The sequence below is a fragment of the Falco punctatus genome, assembly GCF_963210335.1.
Source record: "Falco punctatus genome assembly, chromosome: 10".
NCBI lineage: Eukaryota > Metazoa > Chordata > Aves > Falconiformes > Falconidae > Falco > Falco punctatus.
Window position 1 is genome coordinate 38,002,295 of NC_137590.1, and position 26,071 is coordinate 38,028,365.

General features: G+C 41.4%; 1 protein-coding gene across 3 annotated transcripts; it reads left to right on the forward strand.

The window, feature by feature from the left end:
- Window positions 1–1,691: 1,691 nt before the first annotated feature.
- SPTY2D1 (SPT2 chromatin protein domain containing 1) lies at window positions 1,692–22,636 on the forward strand. 3 transcript variants are annotated; one of them, XM_080405781.1, is made up of 7 exons: window positions 1,703–1,965; window positions 2,334–2,466; window positions 12,100–12,214; window positions 13,715–15,274; window positions 16,084–16,240; window positions 16,905–16,982; window positions 19,218–22,636. In XM_080405781.1, the coding sequence occupies exons 4-7, from the start codon at window positions 13,792–13,794 to the stop codon at window positions 19,312–19,314; spliced, it is 1,815 nt and encodes a 604-aa protein (XP_080261907.1). In that variant the 5' UTR covers window positions 1,703–1,965; window positions 2,334–2,466; window positions 12,100–12,214; window positions 13,715–13,791; the 3' UTR covers window positions 19,315–22,636. The 3 variants fall into 3 exon arrangements, 2 of the variants coding, with proteins under 2 accessions (XP_080261906.1, XP_080261907.1); XM_080405780.1 differs by lacking the exon at window positions 2,334–2,466 and having other exon boundaries at window positions 1,701–1,965; XR_013930945.1 differs by lacking the exons at window positions 2,334–2,466; window positions 16,905–16,982; window positions 19,218–22,636 and adding an exon at window positions 15,775–16,002 and having other exon boundaries at window positions 1,692–1,965; window positions 16,084–16,221.
- The last annotated feature ends 3,435 nt before the right edge of the window (window positions 22,637–26,071 follow it).

The window sequence follows — 26,071 nt, forward strand, 5'->3', positions numbered from 1 at the left end:
ACTGTATTTAGCCAAGTATTCCTGCCAACTCTTAACACCCAAAGTAAGCAAACATAAAAGTCAAAGAGCAACAATCATCACTCTGTCAATGCTGCTGTTGTTATACAGGAATGTGAGTCATACTAAAAAGCCTGTCAAGGAAGAGTGAAGTGGAGATACAAGAAATTCAGGATGCAGCAGGGAAACTCTGACTGAAGAAGCACCACAGCAGTGATGGGGTGGCAGATAAGACTACCACAAAATGCCATAACCTTCCTGATGGCACCACAGCAGGTAACAGAATGCTAAAAATAAGAGAAATCTGGTGAACCACTCACTGCCTGTGAAGAGAGTGATGAAAAAGTCTTAAAAATCAAAAATACTTAAAGCTGAACATTTAAAGAAAGTAATAATATAAACAGGGCAGAAACCCTCTGAGTTCTGAGTTGATCCAGGTCTGAGTCAGGAGCAAAAAGTCAGTGCAATGTCTTATAGTGATGAGAATTAAGAGGAAGAGAAAGAAAGATTACATTCTTACACAACAACGGGTTAAATCAGGACTGTAGCCCAAGGGAAAGCAGTAGGAGATCAAGAGGAGCAGAAGCAGATGCCACAAAGAGATACCAGAGCAAGCACTACAGAAAAAACTTCAGGTCTCCCGTAGCTCAAGAACTACAAAAGCCCTTCGAGTTAAGTGGTGCAGTGCCTCACTCAAATAAATGGTCTTGTTCCTCCCTTCGATTAGGGCCACACTAGGCATCTTTACACCAGGTTGCAACATGGCTTATAGCTACACCCTGAAAAGAATTCCAGATTTGGGATAAAATTAAGTGAGGGCAGCAAAGAGGCAAAGGGAGAGAGGAAACAGCAGGAACCTGGAGGAACTGTAAGTGGAGAGTGGACAAGTAATAGCAATGTTAAGAAATTATGTTAGAGAAAGACGAAACAAAGATGAGAAAACCTTCCTTTCAGTGCCCAGGTTTTTGTGAGCACCAGTGTGGAAAGCAGAGGAATTTTTGCCAGCTGGATCTCATGTAACTCTAATAGGCAAAGAGCTGACAACCAACACAATGTTAAAGCCTTCAGTCAGCTGGTGTTCTTGCACCATTTTGCGGGTTGTCAGATACTTGGGAAAATATTTGCTGGGACAGAACATAGTTGGTTCAGGCACCACACGGGCCCGGGAGGCCCTGCGGCTGCAGCCGTGCATTGCTGGAGGCCATGGGCCGTTCCCAAGACCCGGTGAGCCAACGGAGCTCACAGCGGAGGCCGAGCGCATACTCCCGCTTTCTCACAGGGCTGCTGGGCCGCCGCGGCGGCCAGGACCGAGCTGGCCGCGCCGGCGGCCCGCGTCCGGGGCCCTCGCCCCCCACAGCGCGGCCCTCTCGAATCCCCGCAAGCCCCGCCGCGCCGAGACAGGGCGAACTGCTACTACAAACGACAACGCGGAGCCAAGGAAAAAGTGGCAGTTTACACCCGTTTGTGGACGCACGTCCGTGTCGGGGCCGGGGCTGACGCCCGCTTCACCGGGCGCCAGAGGTTCACAGCGGCCGCACGAGGACAGCCCCTGGGATCCAAGCCGAGCGTCGGCCCCGCCAGCTGCCTGCGGCACCAGCCCGCCGCCGCCCCGCGCGCCCCACGCGTCTTCCGGAGCAGGGCGCGCGTCACAGCGGAAGTGACGCGGAGGCGGTGTGACGCCAGCGCGCGGCGAGGTTATATAAAGGGCAGGCGGCGGCGGCCGGAAGTGAGCGGGGCTGAGCGGAGCCGAGAGGCGGGCTGCGCTGGGCCGGGCCGGGCCGGGCCGGGCGACGACGGTGACGGCGGCGGGCGGCCGGCCGGCTGGCCGGCACCGCCTCCTCCTTCTCCTCTGCCGGGCGCGGAGGGGAGTGGCGGGGTGGCTACCTTATCCCCCTCCCCGGGTCAGCCATGGATTTCCACAATATCCTCGTGATGGCCTCGGAGCAGCAGGGGCTGAACTCGGTGCCGGTGAGCTTGAGGGCGGCGGGGGCGTGAGGCTGGGGCGTGGTGGCCGCGGCGCGGTCACGGGGCGGCGGGGGTCGTGCTTGGATGTCCGCCCGGGGCAGCCGGCCTACAGGTCTGGCCGACGCTGGCGGAGCCGGGCCGTGGCTGGGCCCCGCCGGCCGGAGAAGCCTGCTGCCGGGCTGGAAGGCGGGGGCGGGGCGGAGCTCCCGCTGCCCTCGGGTCTCGCCCCGTGCGGCGCCGGGCAGGGGCGGCCGGGGCTGGCGCCTCTTGGCCGCGGTACCGCCGAGGTGCCGGGAGCGGAGCCGGTGATGCGGGAGGGGCAGCGGCCGTGGCTAAAGCCGGGTAAGTGCTTTTGTTTGCCCTGGGACCAGGAGCATGCCACGTCCCCGGCGCGGGTCGGGGACAAAGGCCGGCAAGTTTTGGATGTGTGCGGCGCTGCCCGGTGCCTTCGTATCCACCGCTGAGGAGCAGCCGGCAACAGCTGCGCGGGGATGTTAGCGAAAGGTATTCGCGTTATTGCGAATGTTATTCTGAAGCCTGTGCTTCAGCCGTTTGTATTTTCACTCAAGCTCTTGGGCTTATGTTGATTCGGTATGAAATAACCTGCTTGCTTGGCAGAATGAGGTCCGGCAGCGGGAAGGGCCCGTGGCCTTCCGGTACGTTACTGTACCGTGTTTCATTCCTTTGGCAGGACCCAAGCTATAAGTCGTGTGTGCTTATTTGGATAAAAACGCTTCCTCTTTGGTAGCCACCAGCTAGGGAAACGCTTTTCCTGCCTATTCTTTAACGGAGAGCAAGTTTTGTGTTCCTGTGATTAGCTTGCTTGAACCAGAGTAAACGGGAGGGGTAGTTGTTTTTAGCATGAAGTACAGCAAAAACAGAAAAAGCATGCTCTTCAGTTCTGACCCTGCTGAAATGGAGACACTGTAGAATTGAGAGTATCTCTGTTTCTCTCCATCACTGTTAACACTTTGGTAATGGTCACTAATGTTGCGATCAGTTGATAATACGGACCAGCCATACAGCAAATACATGCAAATAATCAGATTCCATCATGGTTTAAAAAAATCTTATAAAATGTGTTCTTTTATATTTAGTATGCTCTAGTTTGTCTCTGACTCTATGAAGAAACCTGGTTTGTAATGTAAATCAGAAAATATCAAATATATAAATACTTTAAGAAATGTAAATGCCTGTTTTATCACTCTTAAGTGGTTCTACTGAATTGTCATTGGGTTGTTGTAGCTCTTATTTTAAACACTTAAATATCTTTTTATGTTCTTAGTTTTCTCATGCAGCTTTAATGTACTGTACCACTATTTTTTGTCACAGGTAGTTGTTAAATCATGATGAAACATTCATGAAATATCACCATGTTCTCTATTACAGCTGGGATGATGGAGTGAGGGAATCCTACTTGTGCAGTGGATGAGGGTTTTGTTACTCCTTTTATAGAAGGCGGGATTAGGATTTGCTTACCTGATTAACTCATGGAATGAGAGTGCAGTTCAATCCATAACTGAAGGAATTTGCTGTTCTTGCAAGTTATGGCGCACCTGTTAACTGCAAAGTTTGCCTTAGTGCCTGAGCAAAAGCAGAGCTGCTCTTGGCACTGCTTGAGGTTATCTGCAGCTGTTAGGCTTCAAAAGAGGGCCTATGGAGGTTTTCTGATCAGTGAACATCAAAGTAACTCCACTAGATTAAAGCTCGTACATACAGTAGGTTCATACGGGAAGATTGTAATTAATCCTAAGTACTAAAATTACCATACAGATTAATCACAAAATTTACTAGTATGTGAAGTTAACAGGTTTCCAGAAATGTTAGTTCCTGTGTTAATGAGCATATCCCCTGATTTTCCCTTTTAGAAGTTTATTTTAAACATTATGGTGCACTAAACTTGATATTACATGCCTATTGTAATGAAAAATAGTAACATGCACAAGTGGTGTGTGTATATATACACACACCTCAGAAGTAAAAATTATAGAACAACTCAATTTAAGAAATAATATGATCTTGTATCGTAAGAGGGACCTGCATAAAACAGGTACTGCATCATGTCCCTGTAAAAATTGATCTGCTTGTTCATCTCCCTATGGAAATCCAGATTCAAAAGGAACATTGCTGAAATCAGCCTTTCGGTGCCCTATTGGTTGTGTCGGGTTTTGTTTCTAAATAAAACAGTATATATATGAACTAGTGTATAAACTGTTAATGTGTTGCTAATAATCTTTGTAGCAGTTGCTGCAAAGAGCCCCAGTTTTTCCTCACATAATGTTCCATAGGGACGTCAGTATTGTGTGTCTGTATTGTTAAGATTTCACGCACGTTGGCAGTTTATTAGATTTCCAGTGTGATCTTGCTTTCATTAGACAAGATAACAGTTATGTGATTTAATACTGGTATGCTCTGTTAAGCCACAAGTTTTATGTGACCTAATGGATGTAGTGAAGCACTTGTGAGATGTTTGTCTGGAAGATATTCTTAAAAGTATGAAACTGTGTTACAGGCTTTCCTTTTAAATACACTGAGCATAGCTGGAACAAGTCATGCTTCTGTTTCACCTTGTTTCTATGGTCATTAATAATTTATTAGACATTATCTCATACAGCTCCCTATTTCTTTTAAGGGAGGATGCATCTTTGGTGTATCGAACTGAGAAAAACTCTGATACAGAATAGCATTTAACCCCAAAGAGGTGACCCAAATCGGAAACAGCTTGTCATCCACCTCAGCACTTGCTAAATTCTCATGTTAAGTCAGACTGACACATAGTGAGTATGACTGTTACAAAATAGCTTCCAGTAAAGTTGACAGCACAGGTAGCTACCAGACATGAAGTGTTTGCAAAGTAAAACAGTAGCAAAAGCTCCAGGTTTGTTCAGAGGACCATGTGTGTTAGAGCCTGCCCATGAAACGGTGGTCTACAAACTGTAGAATACTTGCCCATAGGCAGGAGAAGCCCTGCAAGAGAAAGATGGAAAATGGCTGTGAAGTACAGCTTGCTGTCATAGAATCAGACTCCTGCATGATTGGTGTGCATGCACTTATGTGGTTAAAACTTGCCTCAAAACAGAGTCTAGAAATGCTTTGTATTGTATCAACATCCACATGAGGAGAACTGAGAGATACACAATGTGTAAAAAGTTGGCAAGGGGCAAGGAGAGCTTTTACTCTCAGCTTGACTGACCTTCGTACTTAAATTCCAGGTGATTTCAAACGCTGACTAAAATGTGTAAAACTTTCAGCTTTTCCTATTCCCGATATCTTTTTGCATAAGCAGATCAAAACAGGGACAACAATATAATTACAGAAAGGAAAGCATAGAAAATATATATATATATATATATATATAGTTACTGTCCGAAGTATTTAACAGAAGAAACTTCTGCATTTTTTCAGCTAATGGTTTAGCTTGGGCGTTGTGACAGCAGTTGCAAAATCTTAAGAAAAATTCTTTTGCATTTTTAGGAATCAGATGTATGACCCTGTTAAATTGGTTTTGGGAACAGTAGGAGCTGACAGTTAAAAAAACCTTATAGTAAAGCCTTTCTCTTGGTAAGGGTTGTTAGCACCTGAAGAGAATAAAATTTAAGCACGCTTGGTAACTGCCATTTACTTTGTCATAACTAGACATTGATAACAGTAGTTGAGAGAGCATTATGTGCCCATATTCTAAGAAAGTGTAACTGTGGAGGGAGCTGCTGGTAACCCCAGCATGTTGTCTGTAGATTGGATGGTGATACTACTGTAGCAGAGGCCTTGGAATTACCAGCACAGCTCCTGGGCAGTTGATGCAAATGACCACTTAAAATTTGGAAAGCTTTCTTTTGAGGAACCAGTATTAGGGCGTTGCAAGAGGAGTGGCACAAACAGCATGTGTGTGGTTTAACTGGATGAATGAACCTTTAGTGATGTTATTGGAAAGTTATACCTCAAAGAATATTTTGGGGGAAACAGGGACTTCCCATTGGTGAAGGTGGTCTGGTTTAACCTCAGCTGGCAACTTAAGTACCGTGCAGCTGCAAAATTACCCCGTCCTGCCCCTGGTGGGATGAGGAGGAGAACTGGAAAAAATTAAAACTTGTGGGTTGAGGTAAGAACAATTCAATAATCAAAGTAAAATATAATAACAGTTGTAATGAAAAGGAGAGAGAAAAAGAGGAATAAAACCCAAGGGGCAGGGGAGCAGGGAGGAGAAGTGATGCACAACACAGTTGCTCACCCCCACTGGCCAATGCCCAGCCAGTCCCCCAGCAGCAATCGACAGCCCCCATGATGTCCTGTGGTATGGAATAGCCGTTTGGCTGCTCTGCTCCCTGCCAGCTGCTTGTGTGCCTGCTCATTGGCAGGGCATGGGAAACTGAAAAGTCCTTGACTTAGAGTAAGCACTACTCGGCAATAGCTCTCATCCTATATCCAAACCACAGCACTGCACCACTGACTAAGAAAAAACACTATCCCCAGCTGAAACCTGGACAGAAGGCTGTGTATCTCGATGAATGGTAAGGAAGAACAGGAAAAGTGTTGTAACATACAAGGGTCACAACTTGCTAGGGAAAAACAAGCAAACAAACCCACCCCACCCTGTGAGAACCTCTGCAAGTTGTCCATGCTGGATACCACAAGTGGAATTATCTTTACATTATGTGTGCAAGCCTATAGCAAAAATCATTAGCTGTACAGGTGCTCTGCTTGAGAATCAGGTTTGGCAAAATTGATCACTCCTATATTGCATTGCTGCCTGTGCAAAAATTGATCGTTGTTGAAGGCAATACTACTACTGTTGCTTGCCTATGGGTCTAGTATTTGGTCTAGGCCTTTTGGGACTTCATTTGGATGCCATAAAGTTTACAATTATTTTATAAAATCTCTCCTATAGTCTAAGATTTGGCACTTAAAACAGCTGCAACTGTGTCAGGATCGTATGCCATGCTTTAAAGAAAGTCTTTGATTTAAGAGCAAAGCCTTGGTTGCAGATTACACAGTTAAACTTGTGACTTGGAGATTGTGTGCTGGCCAAGGCTGGTTGCTAAACACTGGCGCTCTGTATTTAAGGAATGGATGTCTTATATAAACTATGTCTGATATATATCTCTCACAAGTCAGTATGCATGTGTGTGAATGTATAGGCACATACAGCCCGGTGGAATGTTTTTTTTATTTACCATATTAATACTAGTCTTTTTTATTAATCTTTTTGTTTTGAGGTATACTTTTCAGAGAAAAAAAGTCTGCTGCTTTGTCAGTCATGTAACTTTGAATGCTAGAAAGCCCACTGAAACAGTTAATTCTGGCTGTAAGTGGAAAACAAGTGAGATTTTTGCACTGAAACAGACTTTCCACCATACTATTAAAGTGCCATTAGTCAGATTCAGAAAGAGCGAGTTACTAGGTAGGGAGCTATGGCAAGAGTTGCAGATAGTAAGGTGAAAAATGAGAAACCTCAGGAGAAATGTTACCCACTGGTAGGAAGAGACTTGTTGTTTCTTGAGGGTACACAGTTGAAGAAAGGCACTTCCACAGCCTTTACTTTTTTGTTTGGGTAAAGCAGATCCCACTGTGCATCTCAGCAGTATTCCATTAGAGCTGTTACTACGTGCTGCCCAGAGATAACACTGCGCTACTTAAGTTGTAAACACTAATTTTGGGAGTAGCTTGACCTGCGCTCTCCTAAGGCTAAACATTTCTGTTTCTCTGAATTAACCAACTTGGCAATAGCTATAAAAAGCCAGAATAATGATGACATATGCCCTGGCTTGCTTTGTCTGGTTTACCTGGAATCTGCTGCATTTTCATTTGCACTGTATGTAAAACACTTTGTCAGTGCTTGTGAAACACATGCACGGTTCAGTGCTTTTAAAAAGACTGCACTTGAGCTGGTTATTTTATGCCATTTCTACATGAAAGTGAACAGAACTTTTACCAACACAGTAGTAGTGATTCACAGTACAGAAAATGGGTATTCATGTATGAATCATTTAGCTATGTTTTCAGTTGGTAGTATCAAGAAATGCTACTGACAGGAAGACTTTTAAGTTCTTGAATTTGCCAGTTTGCCGTATCAGTGGCAGTGAGAAAAGAGCATGTCTGTCAAGCTGATTTACAGAGCTGCTCCTGGATAGCACTGTTAATCATAGTGCAGCAAAACAAAGCCTGAAAACTGCTTCCCCATCAATTTAATTCTCTCTAAAGTTTCCCAACAGGATAGATCAACCCACATTCATCCCTGCTGTTTAGCAGTTTTCAAAGGTGCTTCTTAAGCCTAATAATTCTTTCAGAGTCCTAGAATAATTCAGATTGAAAAAGACCCGAAAGACTGAATCCAACAGCGTCCTCTGTTTCGAAAATCCTGTTTTGTCTGTTTTCTAGAAATTGTGTAGAAATTGAATAATTAAATAAAGTTTTGCCATATTGGGTTACCAGTGGCAAAACATGAGATGTTTAACAACTTAAGATAATTTACATAGCTATTACGCTTAAGATGAGCATACTGCGTAGTACCTCAAATTGAAGCAAATTAGTATGTTAGAAACAACCTTTTCCTGAAAGGGTTTTCCCTGGTAACATGTGGATTACTTTCCCTCTCTGTTCTGGTTTAGATGGAGCATGCCCGATTACTTCAGGCCACGTGAGTCACTGGTTACATTTGAGCAAAAATTGAGAGGGTGTGCTGCATTGTGGTTGGGGGTTTCCTGAACAGTTAGGTCTAGGAATACTTTCGGGGTAATTAAGACAAGTTGGGGAGGGAAGGCTCTCTGCTTCTCAGAAGAGGGGCCCAGCGCCAGTTACCTTCTTACCCTTTAAACAGTCCTAGCTATTGATGATCAGTTGTAATGATTTCAATTGTAAGTACCAAAAATTGTTCGGAGTTGTTGCTTTTCCAAGCGATAAGGATTTACAAAATAGGTTCTCAGATTGTGGTAGACTCTTGGACAGTGGTGAATCTTGATAAATGAGCATGACTGTAGAAGGCCTTTAATACAATAAGGTAACATGTCAGGGTTTACTACTGCAGTGTATGTGGATGGTATATCCTTGTAATTCTGTTTTGGTTATTTCAGAAATTACTGAAGGTGACTATGAATAGCTGGCATTGTAGCTGCCCATCTTGGAGCTGTTTTGGCTGCAGTTTAGAAATGAGTCTTTGACACTTGCTTCTTAGGGCACATATATACAGGACAATGTATGGGCTTGCATGTTAGTAATTAGAAGTTATCCAAGGATCTGCTCATGTGCTGCTGATTCAATGAATCAAATTAGAATGAAAGCTTCCATTGGGTGATAACGAAATCTAAAGGGAGTTATGCTGCTAGCTTGCCTGGTTATTGCTTCTAAAACATTTGGATTTGGTATCTTTATCACATATTTTAATTTAATTTTTTAAAGTTGTTTCATAAGGCTATATGATGAGAAGAATATGTTTATGTGATTACTGACTTGTGTGGCACTTTTTATTAGTGATACTGTTTTTCTTTGGGACCATATTCCACCACTCTTTCATTTGGTGAGGATCCTAACTTTCCATGTGGACAGTCTTGGTTTAGGTTGTCTGTTGGCTTACTACTGAAATCGGGGGTGGGGGTAAACAGACTCAAAACTCAAACCTCAGAGCTGGGTTTTTTCTAAGTGTATTCTGCTTTCCATCTGCTTCTGGGTTTAACTGCCTTCTGTTGTATTTATCTTTGCAAGTCTCTTTCATTGCTTTGTTTTTCTTTTGAGTGTTTGTGGGAAGAAGCTTGAAAAAAAGTCTTTTTCTTTTCATTTCATCATTCTAAAGGCCAGTCTGATAATGGGCATTTATGAAAGGCAATGTCTGAACTGGTGTAGCACACTAGCGCAAGTGTTCATTATAAATCCTAGTAAGAGAGGCACTTGGGCTCTAAAATAACATTTATTGGGTGTAACAGGAGAAGGAAAAAAGGGGATAGCATAGATAACTTTATATCTGTTCAGCTGCTGGTACCCTGAGCTGTACAGCACTGGACAGACATCTAGGCATGGCAAGCTCTGCAAATTCTATCAGTGGTGAAGATCGCCAGCAGTGTAGTCTTCAGAGCTTTTATAGGATTTTCTATCATTTCCTCTGCCGAGCAAAAGGATGTTATATGGAAATGTGCTGCTTCACCTCAAGATATAATGAGACAAAGAATCATAAAAGTTTGGGTTGGAAGGGACCTTCAAAGACCATCTAACCCAACCCCCTGCAATGAGCAGGGACATCTTCAGCTAGATCAGGTTGCTCAGAGCCCTGTCCAACCTGACCTCTGATGTTCCCAGGGGTGGGGCATCTACCACATCTCGGGGCAACCTGTGCCAGTGTCTCACCACCCTCATCATAAAATATCTCTTCCTTATATCTAGCCTGAATCTTTAAAACCATCACTCACCCCTTGTCCTGTTGCAACAAGCCCTGCTAAAACCTCTGTCCTCTTCTTGCTAATAAGCCCCCTTTAAGTACTGAAAGGCTGCAATAAGGTCTCCCTAGTGCCATCTGTTCTCCTGGCAAATTACACCACATGCAAGTGGTGTAATTGGCAGGTGCCAAGCAAGGGCTGCACATTGTGTCACCATTAGTCTGCTGAGTTCATTCAACGGTCTCAAGTGGTAAGTACAGTAGAGTGCAGGCCTGCACCTATTCAGGTAAACTGGTACGTGTATCACTAGCTCCTTGTACAGTAGTCTTCTGTTTAAGATCACTGCAGCAGGAACTAAAATTAGTATCACAATTTGTATCCCTGGTTTTAGATTGGCCTTCTAATTACGCTGGTGAAGTCAGTTCCAACTTTTGGAGTAATTCCATCTTTTTAGTGGATTGCTTTATTTTCACTGAATAAGTTAACCTGAAACTGAAACAAGTGGCCACAAAAAATCTGAAAGCCCTAATGGACCTGTAAACCAGAAGTCTGGAGCTGAACAGACTCTGGCAGCTTGGTCTGTAGTCTGCTTTTCTTTCCTGCTTGGCCAAAGACTACGGGTGAGCTGAAATTTTTTTTATTCCATTGCTGATGCAGCTGTTGCATTCCTTCTCAGTCTAGTGCATTTCACTCATTGCTCTTGGTTTCCCTACCTTGTCTTCTGGTTTCCTGTTCATTCCTTCAGAAAACTGAGTGCAGTCTTGTTGCTGATGAGTGGAATGCACCTTGCTAAAAGAGAGAAGCAGCAATATATTTTATTGAGATAAAATAATAATTTGATAGAGCTCAATAAGTTCAATGGAATTAAGAGTTTAACAGTGGTTTGACAAGGTTCAGTCAGTTTGATGGCAAGGTTCACCTTATTAATTACTGCATGGAAAAAACATACGAAGGAAAATTGAGTTGGAATGATTCACACAGACCAGAGATGCAAAGAGGTAGGAGGACCCTCCTGTTGAGTCACAAGGTTTGCTTTCTAAACACCTTTTGGAGCCTAGGTGTGGCTGGATCCAGCCACGTCTTGGACTTGGTCAACAGTTTGCCTAATGGAATTATCTATACAATGTTTATAATAATTTTGAGTAGCTACGTGGATTAGTAATGTTTCAGAATATTAATTCAGCATGCTATCAGTCACTTACTGAGGCTCTGTCACAGGTAAGGGATCTCTCTGCCCTGGGTAAGAAAGGATCTCTTAGTCTCAGGTAAGGAATTTCTAACCTTGAGAGGTGTCCCTCCTCCAGGGACTTGGCGTGCAATCCAGTTGCCATTCAGGGACAGCTCAGATTGGGCCCATCCTGATATTGTATTTATAGGGCGAAGTAGTTGGCTGCTGGTCAGTAATGTAGACAAGATAGAGCTGAAATGAAGACATCTGGCATCTTGTTCTGTGCTTTGGTTATCTTGCACTTCTGGATTTCAAAACCACCTTCCAAAATATTTTTCAAGACCTTTACTCCCTTGTATGTAAGCCACAGGCTTTCTAGCTCACAAGTTCACCCCAAGGATGTTGCTCCCTAGCCTGAACCAAAGTATGGCTAGGAGTCACGTGTATCCATTACAACTATTAGCTTCAGTGGGAATTCATTGCTTGTTTACTCTGTACCATCTCTATGCTCAAAGTCAAGTACATGACCATTACGCAGCCCTTCAGTTTTAAACTCTAAATATTTTTATATTTCATAGCTTTTCTGACATATTTATTTGTTCTTTACAGAAAAGGTACAGTTTGGCTGTTGGTCCTCCTAAAAAGGTTCCAAAAGTCAAGGGTGTAGAGTCTGCAGCAGTGCAAGCATTTCTTAAACGGCAAGAAGAAGAAAAAAGAAAAAAAGGTAACAGTCCAAAATATTTCCTATGGGAAGCTTTCATTGACTTTTTGAGACTTTGTCACCTTATTCAAAGCTCTTGCAAATACAGCTACGCATCTGTTTCTGGCTCTTAAGCACATAACTGATGCTGAGGGAAAGCCAGGACTAACAAACACTAAAGGGTGTTTGTGTGCTTTCCTAAGGAGTTAAATGTTAATCAGCTACACTAACGTATACTGCTGGAGATTGAGAATTGGTTAAGGTAAAGAGGTGCTTTGTGGTTAAGGTAAAGAGATACTTCAGGAAACCATCTAGGCCTTTGGTAACTTAACTTTGAAAAGCTTTGGGGGTGGGGGGAAGGTAAGAGTTCCTGTTGTGTTATAATCTAGTGTACTAATACAGGCTGAATTTTAAATTTGTATGGCAGAGGCGTTGTGTGAGCCACAGTTTTTCCACAGTTTAATATTTCCTTTAAATAGTCTGTAGAATAAACTAAACCTGCATTGCTTCTGCTGTTAATGTTTTGTTAAAGCTAACCAAATCTGATGGACTGGGTGGCCCAGGGTATTCCTCCTTTCCTGGGCCTGTCACAAGCCTGCTTCTAATCACTGTTGCCAGAAGCAAGACTGAGCATGAATTCCACATAGGCGTGCCTACACACTCTGTGTAGCCATGGCCCATGACAATAGAATAACATAGGCAGTGGCTGGTATCTCCACAGGCACCCAAAGCATGATTAGTCCAATCCATTTTCTAAGAATTGATGCTTTTTGTGAAGTCTTCCTAGTATTTGGCTCCCACTCCCTTGGTCTCTTTTAGTGTCTGGTGTTCAGACCTCTCATCCTACTCACCAGCTAGTTCAGCCTGAATTTTATCAGTAGATCACACAGACTCAAGATAGAGCATACTTAGGCAGAAAACAGCTAAAAACAGTTCATTAAGAATATATGAAGAATTGTGGAGATAGAGCCCTGTACCCTATCAGACAAATGCAGTGACCAGCAGCTTGCTTATCAGTGGCTGGCTGCTTCTTTTCTTTCCCTTACACCCCTCTACACACACTCTCAGCCTGTTTTCTGATTGTTATCTCCCCAATACTCTTTGGCTCTGTCCCTTTCCTCTTCTTCCCTTAAACATCTGATAGTAAATTCTGTACAGTCTCAAAATTCTTCTGCTCAGTCTTAGAACTCCTTCCATTACCCAGAGATTCCTGAAGTCTTGTACCTCCTTACACAGTAATTCTCCTTAGTTTGAATAGCATTCTGGAGAGCTGCTTCAGCTGAATCACTTTGGTGGGTTTGCAATAGCAGCATTCGACTTAGTTGCTTGCCTGTTTGTCAGAGTAGCTGATCCAGGTGGGTTAGCTTGCCCTGTTGGCAGACCTCTGATAACTTTCCAGTCTCTTTTGGAATAGCTGTTAGCCAGATATCCTTAAATTACTGTCCTAAATGGTTTATCAGTTTGGAAGAAGCTGAAATAAAAAGTAGGGCTTTTGCATAACTTTCTCCTGGTATTCTTTTACAGCACTGGAAGAAAGAAGAAAGAAGGAAGAACTCTTGGCTAAGCGTATTGAACTGAAACATGACAGAAAGGCAAGAGCTATGGCCTCACGAACAAAAGATAATTTTTATGGCTATAATGGCATTCCTGTTGAAGAGAAGTTTAAAAAAAAGAGGTCTTGTGAGAACATCACTCAGGCCCCAGAGGCTGAGTATGCAACAGAAGATGACACAGAGCAACTTGAATACAGTCAGACTGAATCTGAGCACGAGCAAGAAGAACATGAAGAGAAACCATCCAAACTTGCAGTGAAACCCAAAGCACCTCCCAAAAGTGCACCAGCACCTCTGAACTTTGCTGAGCTCTTAAGGCTTGCTGAAAAAAAACAGTATGAACCAGTGGAAATAAAAGTAGTGAAAAAGGTAGAAGAGAGACCCAGAACAGCGGAAGAATTGAGAGAGAGGGAGTATTTGGGACGGAAAAACAAGAGAGTAGACGTGCATAAGAAAAGTGAGAAGGAGATTAAGAGTACAGGGTTATCGAGCTCTTCAAAAAAAGTTACTTCTCACAAAGAATCTGTAAATGCAAAACTTAACAGAAGCTCAATGGATAAACATTCTGCACTGAAAGGCAGTCTGTTGTCTATGAGTGGTACTGATAGGAAATCTAAAGCACCAGCACTGGCTGAAAAACACTTGCGGTCATCATCTTCCTCCAGAATTGATCAAATGGAAAAAACCTCACAAAATGGTTCCTTAAAAAGCTCTACTGGTGGCAATCATAGTAAATTACCTGTCAATGGTACTGGAAAGTCTGGCTCAAGCTCTCAGGTGCCACCCTCAAAACCAGCAGCCAATGGGGCTCAGAGGATACCATCTGCTAAAGAATCCAGTCTGAAAAAGTCTGCCCATGCAAAATCAGGAAGTGCTTCAGCCCTTCAGCATGGAATCAACTCCAATGCAAAACGATCGGGCAGCAGCTTAGGAAAAGGAGGACCTGGACATCCAGGTGGTCGTTCAGGTGCAGGACCCGGGCGACCAAGCAGCAATGCTGGTGTGGGACCTGGAAGGCCAGGCAGCAGCTCAAGCCTGGGACCTGAGCGACAGGGCAGTGGCTCAGGCATGGGACCTGGAAGGCTGGCTGGCAGCTCGAGCACAGGACTGGGGCGACTAGGCAGCAGCTTGAGCACTGGACCAGGAAGGCCAGGCATCAGCACAAATGCCCGACCTGGGCGACCAGGCAGCAGCGTGGGTACAGGACCAGGAAGGCCAGGAGTCGACCCAAGCACTGGATCTGGGCGACCAGGCAGCGGCTTGGGAACAGGACCGGGAAGGCCAGGAATCTGTCCAAGCACAGGAGCTAAGCGGCCAGGCAGCAGCTTGGGGACAGGACCAGGAAGACCGGGCATCAACCCAAGCACAGGACCTGGGCGACCAGGCAGTGGCTTGGGTACAACTGTGAAACCAAAGTGTACTGTTGTATCGGAAACTATTTCTTCTAAAAACCTAGTCACAAGACCTAGCAATGGACAAATAAATGGAATGAGATCTTTTCAAGGGCATAGACCTGCGTTTCATCCACAAGGTATAAAGGTCTAGAACAAATACTTTTTTTTCATGTAGTTACTTGTTTTATATTTTTTGTATATGTCTGAGTTGAGGTTGCTGAGGGTCTTTGCCAGTTACAGATGCAATTAGGAAGGACTTGGACAAAATAATATTTGCCTTTTAAAGAGTGCATTTGACAGTAGAATGCTTTTTTTTTCCTGCTTTGCAACTTTTTATTTTTACCTATGTTCATATGCCTTGAAATACAGGCCTGGGGTTTGAAGTAGTATATGAAAGAAAATTAAGCAACCTGTGATGGCTGTTGATATATAGATGTAGTTAGAAGGAAAAGAATTGAAGGATTCACTTCCTGCATCACTTAATTATGCTTAGTCTTTAAAATTTCATAGTGTCTTAAATAACAGATGTTTAAAGTGGTACATGGAAAAAAAGCAAACCTGTGACTGATATTTAAGTGTCTTGGCAAATTCACAGTATCAGTAGGTGAGCAGTTCTAAAAAAATTATTTCTGAACAGGAACAAGCAGCATGGACTGTAGCAAATAAGTGCCTGGAAAATCCTGAACAACCCTGAAGCCTGACTTCTGTCTGGTAGCTTCCTCAGGAAGCCACTGGTGGTACTGACACGCAGTCTTCTAGAGCACAGCTTAGAGGAAGTCTTTCCTTTCACCGAATTTGAAAATTGCTAACTCGAGGCAGAATTTTCCACCTTTAAGCTCAGATCTGTAAAATGGCTGTGTCCAAGGTATGGCAACGAGAAGTACTGTTAAAGGAATGTTATACTGATGTTATTAATTAATGTGTTTTTTACTCTCCTGTCATTTAGGTCTTGGAAGACCACCTATTAATTACAAGAGACAAATAGAAGATGATGATGATGATGAGTATGACTCTGAAATGGATGACTTCATTGAAGATGAAGGGGAGCCCCAAGAAGAAATATCAAAACATATTCGGGAAATATTTGGCTATGATCGGAAAAGGTAAGAAAAATGTCAATTTTGGCATACTACAGAACAAGCAATAGAACAGCAGAAACTAATATAGTTCAACAAATAAAAATGTTGTAGAAACAGGGGAAGTGCTGGTAGCCAAAAATGGTTTTGCATTGCAGAAATTAACAGGCATTAGAGCTGCTTCTGTGCAGAAGGGACCTTGAATTTTCACACTGCTTGCCATGCTTTTCTGGGGAGCAGTAAAATTTGATGCAATACAAAACAATTGAAAAATAACACAGCTTCTATAATGTCTCACCTGTATAATTCATAGCAACTCTTTCCTATTATTGGATGTTAAAATGCTTTCTGTAGCAGCCTGCAATATTTCAGAATTCATCAGATGTAGCTGCCTGAATATGAACTGCTAAATGCAATAGTGTTAGCTGTTCTGTAAGAGGATCTACCTTGGTATGGCTAGGAACTGCTGGAAAATGAAGGCTCTTTTTTGGCTTGTTTAAATACTTTTTGCTTGTCTGATAAAACGGTGTAAGAAAGCGGGCATTTTAAAGGCTTGTAACTTGGATTCTTTCAAAACATTAACATCTGTGTATGACAAGGTAATTATTCTTTCTAAGGGATATAAATTCATAACTCAACTGTACATTATCATGAGTTTTTAGTGTGCTGAAAGCTAATATTTGATTTCCAGATACAAAGACGAAAGTGATTATGCCTTACGTTATATGGAGAGCAGCTGGAGAGAGCAACAGAAAGAAGAAGCTAGGAGGTATGCATGGGTTTAAACTGAGACAGAATGTGGGAAGATTGTTTATTGCCCAGGGCATGAGGCTATGTTAAGAGTGGATATTTGCTGCTTTTTGTAGCAGAAGTAAATAAGCCTTACCTTTTTTTTAGAAGACAGCTTAGGTAAAAATGAAACTCGGCCAGTGGTGGGAAGAGTAAATAAATCCAGTAAATGAATTGTGTATGTTCATTCTCATATGCATCACAAACTTTGCTGGTAAAAAACCAACACCCAAACAAAACAAAACAAACAAAACCCAACAAAAAACCTGCACAAAACCCACCCAAAAAAAACATTAAAAACCAGAACCAAACAAAAAAGTCCCAAACCAAAACCAACTTATGCCCCGAAATATTTTTTTAAAATCAAATTTCAGTTGAAATGCTAAACCCTTCTATTTCTCCCAAACCTTAGAATATTCTGCTAGTTGAGAACTGTAAGGAGATTTGTTTTTATGTATATACATGTGTGTATATTTCTATGTATGTATAAAAAGTACTTTGACAAACTTCTGTAATTAATGACTTAAAATATGAAGATTATACTTCCATATAGATTTTGGCCTCTAGACCTGCACAATTCTTATGTCGCCTTATAAAACCTGATGTTCATAAACTGATTTTCTTTTTGGTTTTTAATGGCTGGTGGAACAAGCTTTGTGAGTTGTAAGAGTTATTTATAGGTAATGGAAAATACTGAAATATACTGAGTTACCAAATTTTCTTTTTCTACTGAAGTTTTTTGTAGTGTTATTCAGAAAGTGCCTTGAGTATTGGAAATGCATCTTCTTGAAGTTATAGTCAGTGCCCTTATTTTGCCTTGCTCCTAGGGAATAGCTGCAGCTCATGCAAAGCTATAGCCTGCTAAATGGAGTTAGAGGAAACAACTAGAGTTTTACAGGGATATTGCTATTGACAAAATTCTTTCTTGAAGACCTTTAGTTCTTTGCAGAGCTGAATGCCTGGCTAACTTTTAACTTCACATGCAGCATAAAGGAAAAGGAGATAAGAAACTTGAGCAACATTGAGTTTATTCTCAGTGCTAAGCTACTTTTCATTGAGAGTTTGGTTGAAAGCATTGTACCCTTGAAATGAGGAACTTTTTTCTAGCTAAGCAAACCCACTAAAATTATAGCAGTTAAGTTCCAAGTTGAAATGAAAAATGATGCTTAAATCAGCTTTATCACATAGATCCTTGATGTGTTTGTTTCTGTTAATTTGGATGACTGCAGCTTCCTGAATTCAGGATGACTTTGCTTGTTTAGGCATAAGATCCATTTTAGAGGCTGTACTGGAGCAGTTCCATTGAATCTTCATTGTCATTCGGCTGAACCTTTTGAGTTTAGGTGCATGCTACTCTGCTTTTGGGTGCTTCATAATGATCTGTGGATGTACAGGTGTGCTTGGCAGGGCGTTCAGTGAGGCAGTAGCTGATCACAAAATAGTAACTTTGCCATACCTGTTCCTAGTAGCAAATCAGCAAGATGATCCAGGCCTTACTGAAGAAGAGATTGGTGATTGCAGATACTGTTTTAAGTATTGCTTTCAGCATACCAACTTTAGGAAGCTGAAGAAACTATGCATGGACATAGCTAGAACATGCTGTCTCGGCAGTCTCTTCTGTGGGCCTGTTCATCAGAGCCATGGTAGCTAGATGGCCAGGGCTGGAGCCCATTGTGTTTGCAGCTCCCTGAGCAGGTGCCTGAAGCCAGGAAGTTGCAACAAACTTTTGCTTTTCTACTGTTTGACATACCCTTTCTGTCCCTTGCCAATGTACAAGGTTTAGGTGGCTCTCAGGAGCTAATAGAGTCAGTCCTGTTACGACTTGTAAGTGGCACTTCGGCAAGAATTGATGGATGTGTTTCAGCAGCTTCTTTTCAGGGAACAAAATGACCTTTCCTATTAAAATTGAGGGGAGGGGCAGGGCGGGTGGGCAAGGTTTGCGGGTTAAAGGTTAACAACTTTTTTTTAACAAGTTTTAAATAATTTTCCCCTCAAAATATTTTATTCTAATCTAATGGTAAGATCTTGATTTGTTTTTCCTTAAAGCTGTATTCTTGCTATAATTAAAAAAAACCTTATGATTGTTGAACTGATCTAAATTTTTTGCTTAAGTCAGCTGTAATAATTTGAGGATTGCTTTTCTTGGGGGAGGAGTAGAAGTCAAACTTCATTTTCTTGAGTAGCAGTGTGTAAAGGATTTAATTTTATTTGGCAGCTTGAGACTCGGTGTTCAGGAGGACTTAGAAGAATTGAGACGGGAAGAAGAAGAATTAAAACGCAAGAGACAGTCCAAGAAGCTGAGGACACGTTAACTGACTCATGGTGTTGACTTTGTTCATGTTTCTGCTACCCTCTGCCTCCATACATCTCTGATTCTACTTTAGTTTCCATTTGCTTGTTAGAGGACAAAAGAATATTTAAAGGGATTAAAGTACTGAAAAACAAGGCTTTTGTTTGACCTAAATAAGATATTTATTTTTAATACTTGCCAGGGTTGGTTTTTTAATGAAGAAATTAATGCACTAATGCATATTAAGTGAATAAAATTGATAGATGTTTCCATTGATTAAACTAGTTCAAGATGCCAGCAGAAATATTGACTAGCTATGCACTGGCTCAGAACTGTGTGGGCCTATATACCAGTAAACTGATTTTGCATTCACTTGAAAGAAAGGAATAGCATTCTTGTTCCCTGATATTTCTTAAGACTTAATGAAATCGCTTTAGGTTCTGCTCTGTCTCCCAACTTGAGCCTCAAAGTATTGAAATGTCATCTTCTGTACAGAAGCAGCTTGGAAATTCAGCTGTTGCCACAGATGTTCAAAGCAATAAAGTGCTGCGTTATTTTCTGATTTGAGGACCCGTAAAAATAATTTGAACCTCTATTTCTAAACAGAAAAGTCATCTAATTTGCAAATTGTACAGTTACAGATACAGCCAAAAGATTATGTTGGCTTTTGGCATGTCTGGAATTCCAATGCCAGTCTAATTCAGTATGATAAATACAAACCCTGAAGACAGGAGTTTCTAGTGTTTGTATGTGACTTGTGCTTTTGGGCTCAAGCTTATGCTTGGGAATTCTTTTCTTGCCCTGTAAATCTTCACATTTGTTTAACAGCTTCTGCTGCTTTTACAAATTGTGTACAGTGCACATGTTGTTTCTTGCATTAAACATCCGATGTGTTAAATGATTTAAAATGTGAAGCAGTCATTTATCTAATTAGGTCTACTGTTTAGAAAGCACATCAGAATTAACTTTTGTTAGAATGTATTTGCAACTCTTTGATATTAACAGCTTCATGTTAACTAGCAAATACTTGTGATTTCATCAAACCAAAAATCTAAATTGTTATGTATAGCAAGAGAGTTTGTTCAGTTACTTACCTTAATGCCCATATTTGCACATTATTTCTGTCTATGCATATAAAGACTGTTTGCTTCAGTAACTGAATTTGTTTACAATGAGCACAGGGTTCACGTAAGTCTACAGGAGTGGTACTAAGAGTCTAAAGCTTGTATCTGGTGTTGCACCTACTGTAATCTCCCCAGGTTGCCCTTCAAGTCTCACCAGTATCTACTGCTGGGCTTTGCCCCAGGATTCCATTGATAGTACCACAGGCTTCAGCTGCTGAGACTGTTATGTTTTAATGCTAGAAGTACTTGGAAAAGTACAAAAAGGGCTTTGGGTGTTGGGGGGTGGGGTGCGGGGTGGGGTGAGGGGAGGAAGGGGAAGTGAAGGAATAAAAAAGAAAAACTGCCTTGTAGAAAACCACAAAGGAACCTTTCCTATGGGGGCTACTCTTAACAGCACTGTCTCTAGGAAGCAGTTCAGGTAGCAACCTGTAAGGAACAATCTTGGAAACTGCTGAATTTTAAACATCTGACTTAATGTAAGAAAAAACAGATTTGCCTTTTTAAGATGTTTTCTGTCGATGGTGTAGCATTTCACTGCCTCAGTAAAACACTGACATGAGTAAGCTATTGGCATAGCTTCTATAAATCAATTCAGTATTGGCTGACAGGGAGCCCAGATGAAGATCCCTCGTTGCTCCTCTGTATTTTTAACTGTCTGTATTAACCAACAAAACTGTTTCTCAATATATGCACTTGAGACCATGCAAGATAGTGTAACCTCACTGCTTGTCTAAAAGTGTGTTGTATTCACTTTGCTTCATTGGGACCATCTAATTTTCTGTTGTAGTTCCTAGATTAGCCATTCAAGATGATGAACACCGGGACCATGATCAAGTTACTGGTTTTTTTTTTTACTACTTTTTAGCTGGAGAAAGGCTCTAGGTCTTATAAACCCAGATAGCTGTATCAGCTGTGAGTAACTTCCTGCCTGGTGGGGAAAAAAAGGCCTCTTATGAAGCAAAAGAAATATATTAATTCAAAATTGGTTTGGTTGGGAGTTAAATCTGCATTTCAGATCAATATAGGTTAAATAAAACTTGATTATTTCACTGCTTTCTGCTTACAAGATCAGTTACATTTCTTAATCTGTAAAGCACTTTGTCATTTGTCTTTTAGATGGTGACTGGAATGTACTCTGCTAGCCTCCCTAAGACACTGTGTAACTGTTTTGTCACACAGTGATCATTGCTTAATTTTTGTCTATTTCATATGAAAAATTATTCAAGGACACACTTGCAATTTTACAGTTGAGAAGTACTTTCTCATAATTGGCATGGAATGCTAATGGTTTTCAAATTTTGTACAGATGTTTGGATTTTAATGTGTTTGCATTTGCTGCATATTTGTGAAGCGGCTAGGAAGGAACTAAATTTTTGTTTGATTTCTGACCTTGTATCCAAAAACGTTTACTGTTTGCTGGATTAACAGTATTAATCTAATGAGACTACTTCAGTACTTGTCCAAAGTGCATCTGAATTTGACGTTAATAAAAACTGGAAGAATGTTTATATTGGTTTATGACGATCTGATGTTAAGCTAATGATTTAATTGTATTTAATGAAATTCTGGTTTAGGTTCTACATCTTTTTTTTTAATTCACTGTTTGAAAATGTGCCTTTTTTACTAAATTGTGTCAAAAAATAATGAATGTAGGTGTATAAAATGTTGGTTGGTTTCTGCTATCTCAGATTCTATATCCTTAAACTTGATAGGGTGATATTACATACTTCTCATAAAACCCTTCCATGTCTGGCTTTGATCACAATTCAGTAGCTACTTCTTTACTGCTAATGTTAAATCAAATGAAGGGCACTTTCTATTGATGACTACTTTTTCAAAATGTCTTGTATTTACACTTGAGCTGTATTTCACTTTGCAGCAATGTCTTTTGGAGGCCAGGGTTTTGCATATCACAGGAAGCCTTAGTGTGCAGCTCTGTGCTGTGCTTTAAAATAAATTTTTTTCAAGAATTATATGAGATCTCTATGGAAATCTGGATTTATTTTTGTGTAAAGCCCAAAATATTGTCCAGGAGAACTAATTTTCTATTTCTTTTGCATTTTGTAACATAATCTAGTAGCTGATGCATATTTCTGGAGACCAAAACATGTCATAAAGAAAATAAATATATGGAGAGACTGGTGTTTAAATTGTGATGAATGTACTATTTATTTTGTTGAATGGGTGTGATGCAATATTAAAGTGTTAGTGTATAAATAAGGGTGATTCTAGTTGTAACCCATTTTTTTTCCTTTGGGGATATCATTTATGCAAAATGTCTTTTTACACAATGTGACAAACCAGGTTGAAGCCTCGTACGTAGCTTAACTGTTTTTCAGTGCTGTCTAGAAAGTGTATACTTTTGCACACACCAAGTTGCAGAGTATGTATACAATAAATTATAGGCATTAAACGTTTTACTGCTATTTCTCATTGGTTTACTTTATGGAAGGTTTTTCAGATTTCTTTTCTGCTGGTTTCTGCTGAAATGTCACATACAGCACTAGGCTGAATGTTTTCCAAGAACTGTTCTCTTGTTCTCAATGCAGCTAGCAAGAATACATGAAAAACTAATGGATTCACCTAAGCAGTCAGAAAAGATCTGAAAATCAACAGTGTTTCCTGTAGTTTGGGCTTGTGATGTAATAGATGTTTGTAGGTACACATATTTTAGAATGGTAGCATACACATGTGCCAGTTGCCTTCAATATCTTCCATTTGGAGTGTGGCGTTTCATCTTGCAGTTTCATAAGCAGCGTCTTTCTTGGATTTGTTTATTCCCATGTATGGAATCTGAACCTGCTCTTTCTCCCACAGAGCAGGTAACTGCTGTGGCATGTGGAGGTAAATACCAGTGACTGTTCTCATAAGGTAGTGCTGTGACCCACTTCCAAAGAGATAGAAAGCTACAGACCAAAGGGAGCCCACCTGGCTTTCCTTTGAAACAGCAATGCTTGCATGCCCTCGTGCTTAAAAGAAACCCACTTGAGATCATATTGCAAGTTAGCATTTACTCAGTGTCCTGTGAATGCCTTGTTTTGAAGGCATGAAATCTTACCTTGTTTGGACTTAGTTTGTATGGAATTCCCTTGAGATTTTTTTTAATGTATCTTAATAGCTGTAATCTGTCACTATCAGTCATTATTTCAAAGCAAATATAATCTGTTCAGGTGGAGGGTGGTTCTGCATTGAGTTATTATCTTAATCCAGCCAGTAAAGCTGTATTTCTTGGGAAGCAATTAAGTGGTTTTACTCAGGTTTGGGGAAAAAAAAATATTACAGGTTTCCCTTGTTTGAGGGCAGTTTTTAGTTGTAATTTAGTTGAAGTAATGCTTCAGCCCACAAGGCAGAACTGTAGTTTAGTCATCCCATAGATAGCCTTTTCTTATTACTGGAAATGCATACAGAAACATTTGTGTTTTTTCCATGAGCCTAGGGATCCAAAAAGCCTTTGACGTATCATGCTTAACATACTTTGTGGTATGAAATTAAAGACTAGGGTTTCCTGAAGTAATGAAACCTGTTTAGTCTTAACTTCTCTGTTCACAGCTGATGAATGATTTTTGTTTTCCCAAACCATCTGGTGCTGAATTTGCTTTGGGGATTTTCTCTCTTCAGTTCTTCATGGGAGCCTTGGGTTTTATCTACATCCTTTTTCTGCATTGGCAAATTAGTAATTTTTGTTGTTGTTGCTGGATGCAACTTCTGGCCAGTTTCTCAACATTCCTGAGCTGAGGAAAGGCAAGTATCTGATGTCTTCTCTTGCTACGCGCGCGTGTGTCTGTGCATCTGTGTGTGCGCGCGTCTGTGTCTGTGTGTGTCTGTGCGTGTCTGTTGATAGCCATTGACAATTCAAAGAGAATCAAGAGCTCTGGAGGTTTTGTCCTGGTTAAAGGAATGGGCTTGATTCGGACTTGAAAAACACTTGAGTGTAGCATTTCAGGTTATATAGTGCACTCAGAATAACTATGAGCATACTTATGCACTCACTGAGTGTAGAAGGATGTTTTTGAGTGCCTTGCAGGTACTTCTCAGTGTATTTAACCACTTTTGTGGACTTCGTGAGAGGTAACTATCTTCCTTGAACGATATATCTAAGGCTATATGACGTTTGTTATGGGTCTGTCCTCAAAGCCCTGTCACAGTAATTCTCCTCCCTGCCAGCTCCTTCCAGCTCTTGTGCTGTGTGAACACCCTCAAGACATCCAGTGTGTCAAAAGATTTGTACAAAGGAGTAGTGTATGTGTTCAGATTTCTATACCTGTCAATTGACCTCCTGCTCTGCAACTGATAAAGGACTTTGCTTATCATTATTTTTGTGTAGGAAGGGCACTAACTGACTATGAGTCAATCCCCTTTATCTGATTTTTGATTTCTATAGAATGTAGGGAGTCTGTTTTTGAGACTGTTGTCAGATTTGACTGTAAATGATGCATAGACAGGCAGCCTGGTCATGTAAAGCGAGTTCACATGTAAAGAGTTCACGCAGAGTGATGCGCTGCTGTTAACAGCCCTCTTCCCCCAGCCAAAATGAGTGAACCAGCAAACCCTTTATGAACTTGGTTTCTGTTTGCTAGCTGTGTGTGCAAAGGGAACGTGGTGATGACAGCATTTAGTATGTGATGTGGCCCAGGGCTATGGGGGGCCCTGTTTGAGCAGTGAGAGATGCTGAAACTTGCAGGAAAAAATTTAATGATTTTGTGGAAGACTGTTTGCTGCTATGTGCAGTTGGCAACGAGGCCTGATGTACCTCAAAACTACTGTTTTAAATCTAGCCTCTGTTAGATGGTGCTTTTAAACTGATATGATGTATGAAACGGTCACAGTGTACTTCACACTCACAGGTGAGTTACTGATGGTTCAGAACAAAGGTGAACACTGGGATAAATGATGCTCTTGTGGTATTTCCAGAGCTGAAGCCAGTTTGGGTTTTGTGAGGAAACTTGCTCCTGCCACCTGTGTTGCAGCTGGTCTTCATGTATTCCCCAAATTTCAGTATCTGGGACAATCACTCAAGTGTATTTCAGAAGTGCAGATTTTTCCCATAGCATTTAGTATTTGTAAGTTCAGTTTGTCATTTCTATTCCATTACTCTTGACTTAATTTGGATGACTTATAGTATTGCATGGTTTACTCTACTGGAGACAATTCTTTTAAATGCTTCCTGAGTTGTAGTTTGAGGTTGTTGAGAACCCTTTCCCTTGGCTTTGCTGTAAGATAGTGTACCTGGAGATACAGGATGCCCACAGGTAAGCAGAAGAATGAGACTAGTACTTAGATGGTGCCATTTTCCTCTTGTGTGGAGCTGAATAAAATTCAAAAGCCACATGTTGTCGAACTGGCTCCATGTTCCATGAGACTGTCTCTTTATTCTGCCCTCTCCCTTAACTTCTGAGAGACTGCAGCCTTTTTTTATATAATCATCTTAATTTTTCTACCGAGTCTCAAAGAAACCATCTTAGAAGGGGGACCCATACTGCTGTTTTTGAATACATACGGTGAGCTTCTATGGGGAAAGGAGTTGTAATAAAATGAGTTGCATGCATTGCTCAATAAATGCTAGTTTGGGGAATTTTCTGTAGCTTGTTTAGTAAGAATATATGCAAAATGCTATGGCCTCATTTGGAAGAGCACAGTGTTACCTGTTGCACTGGC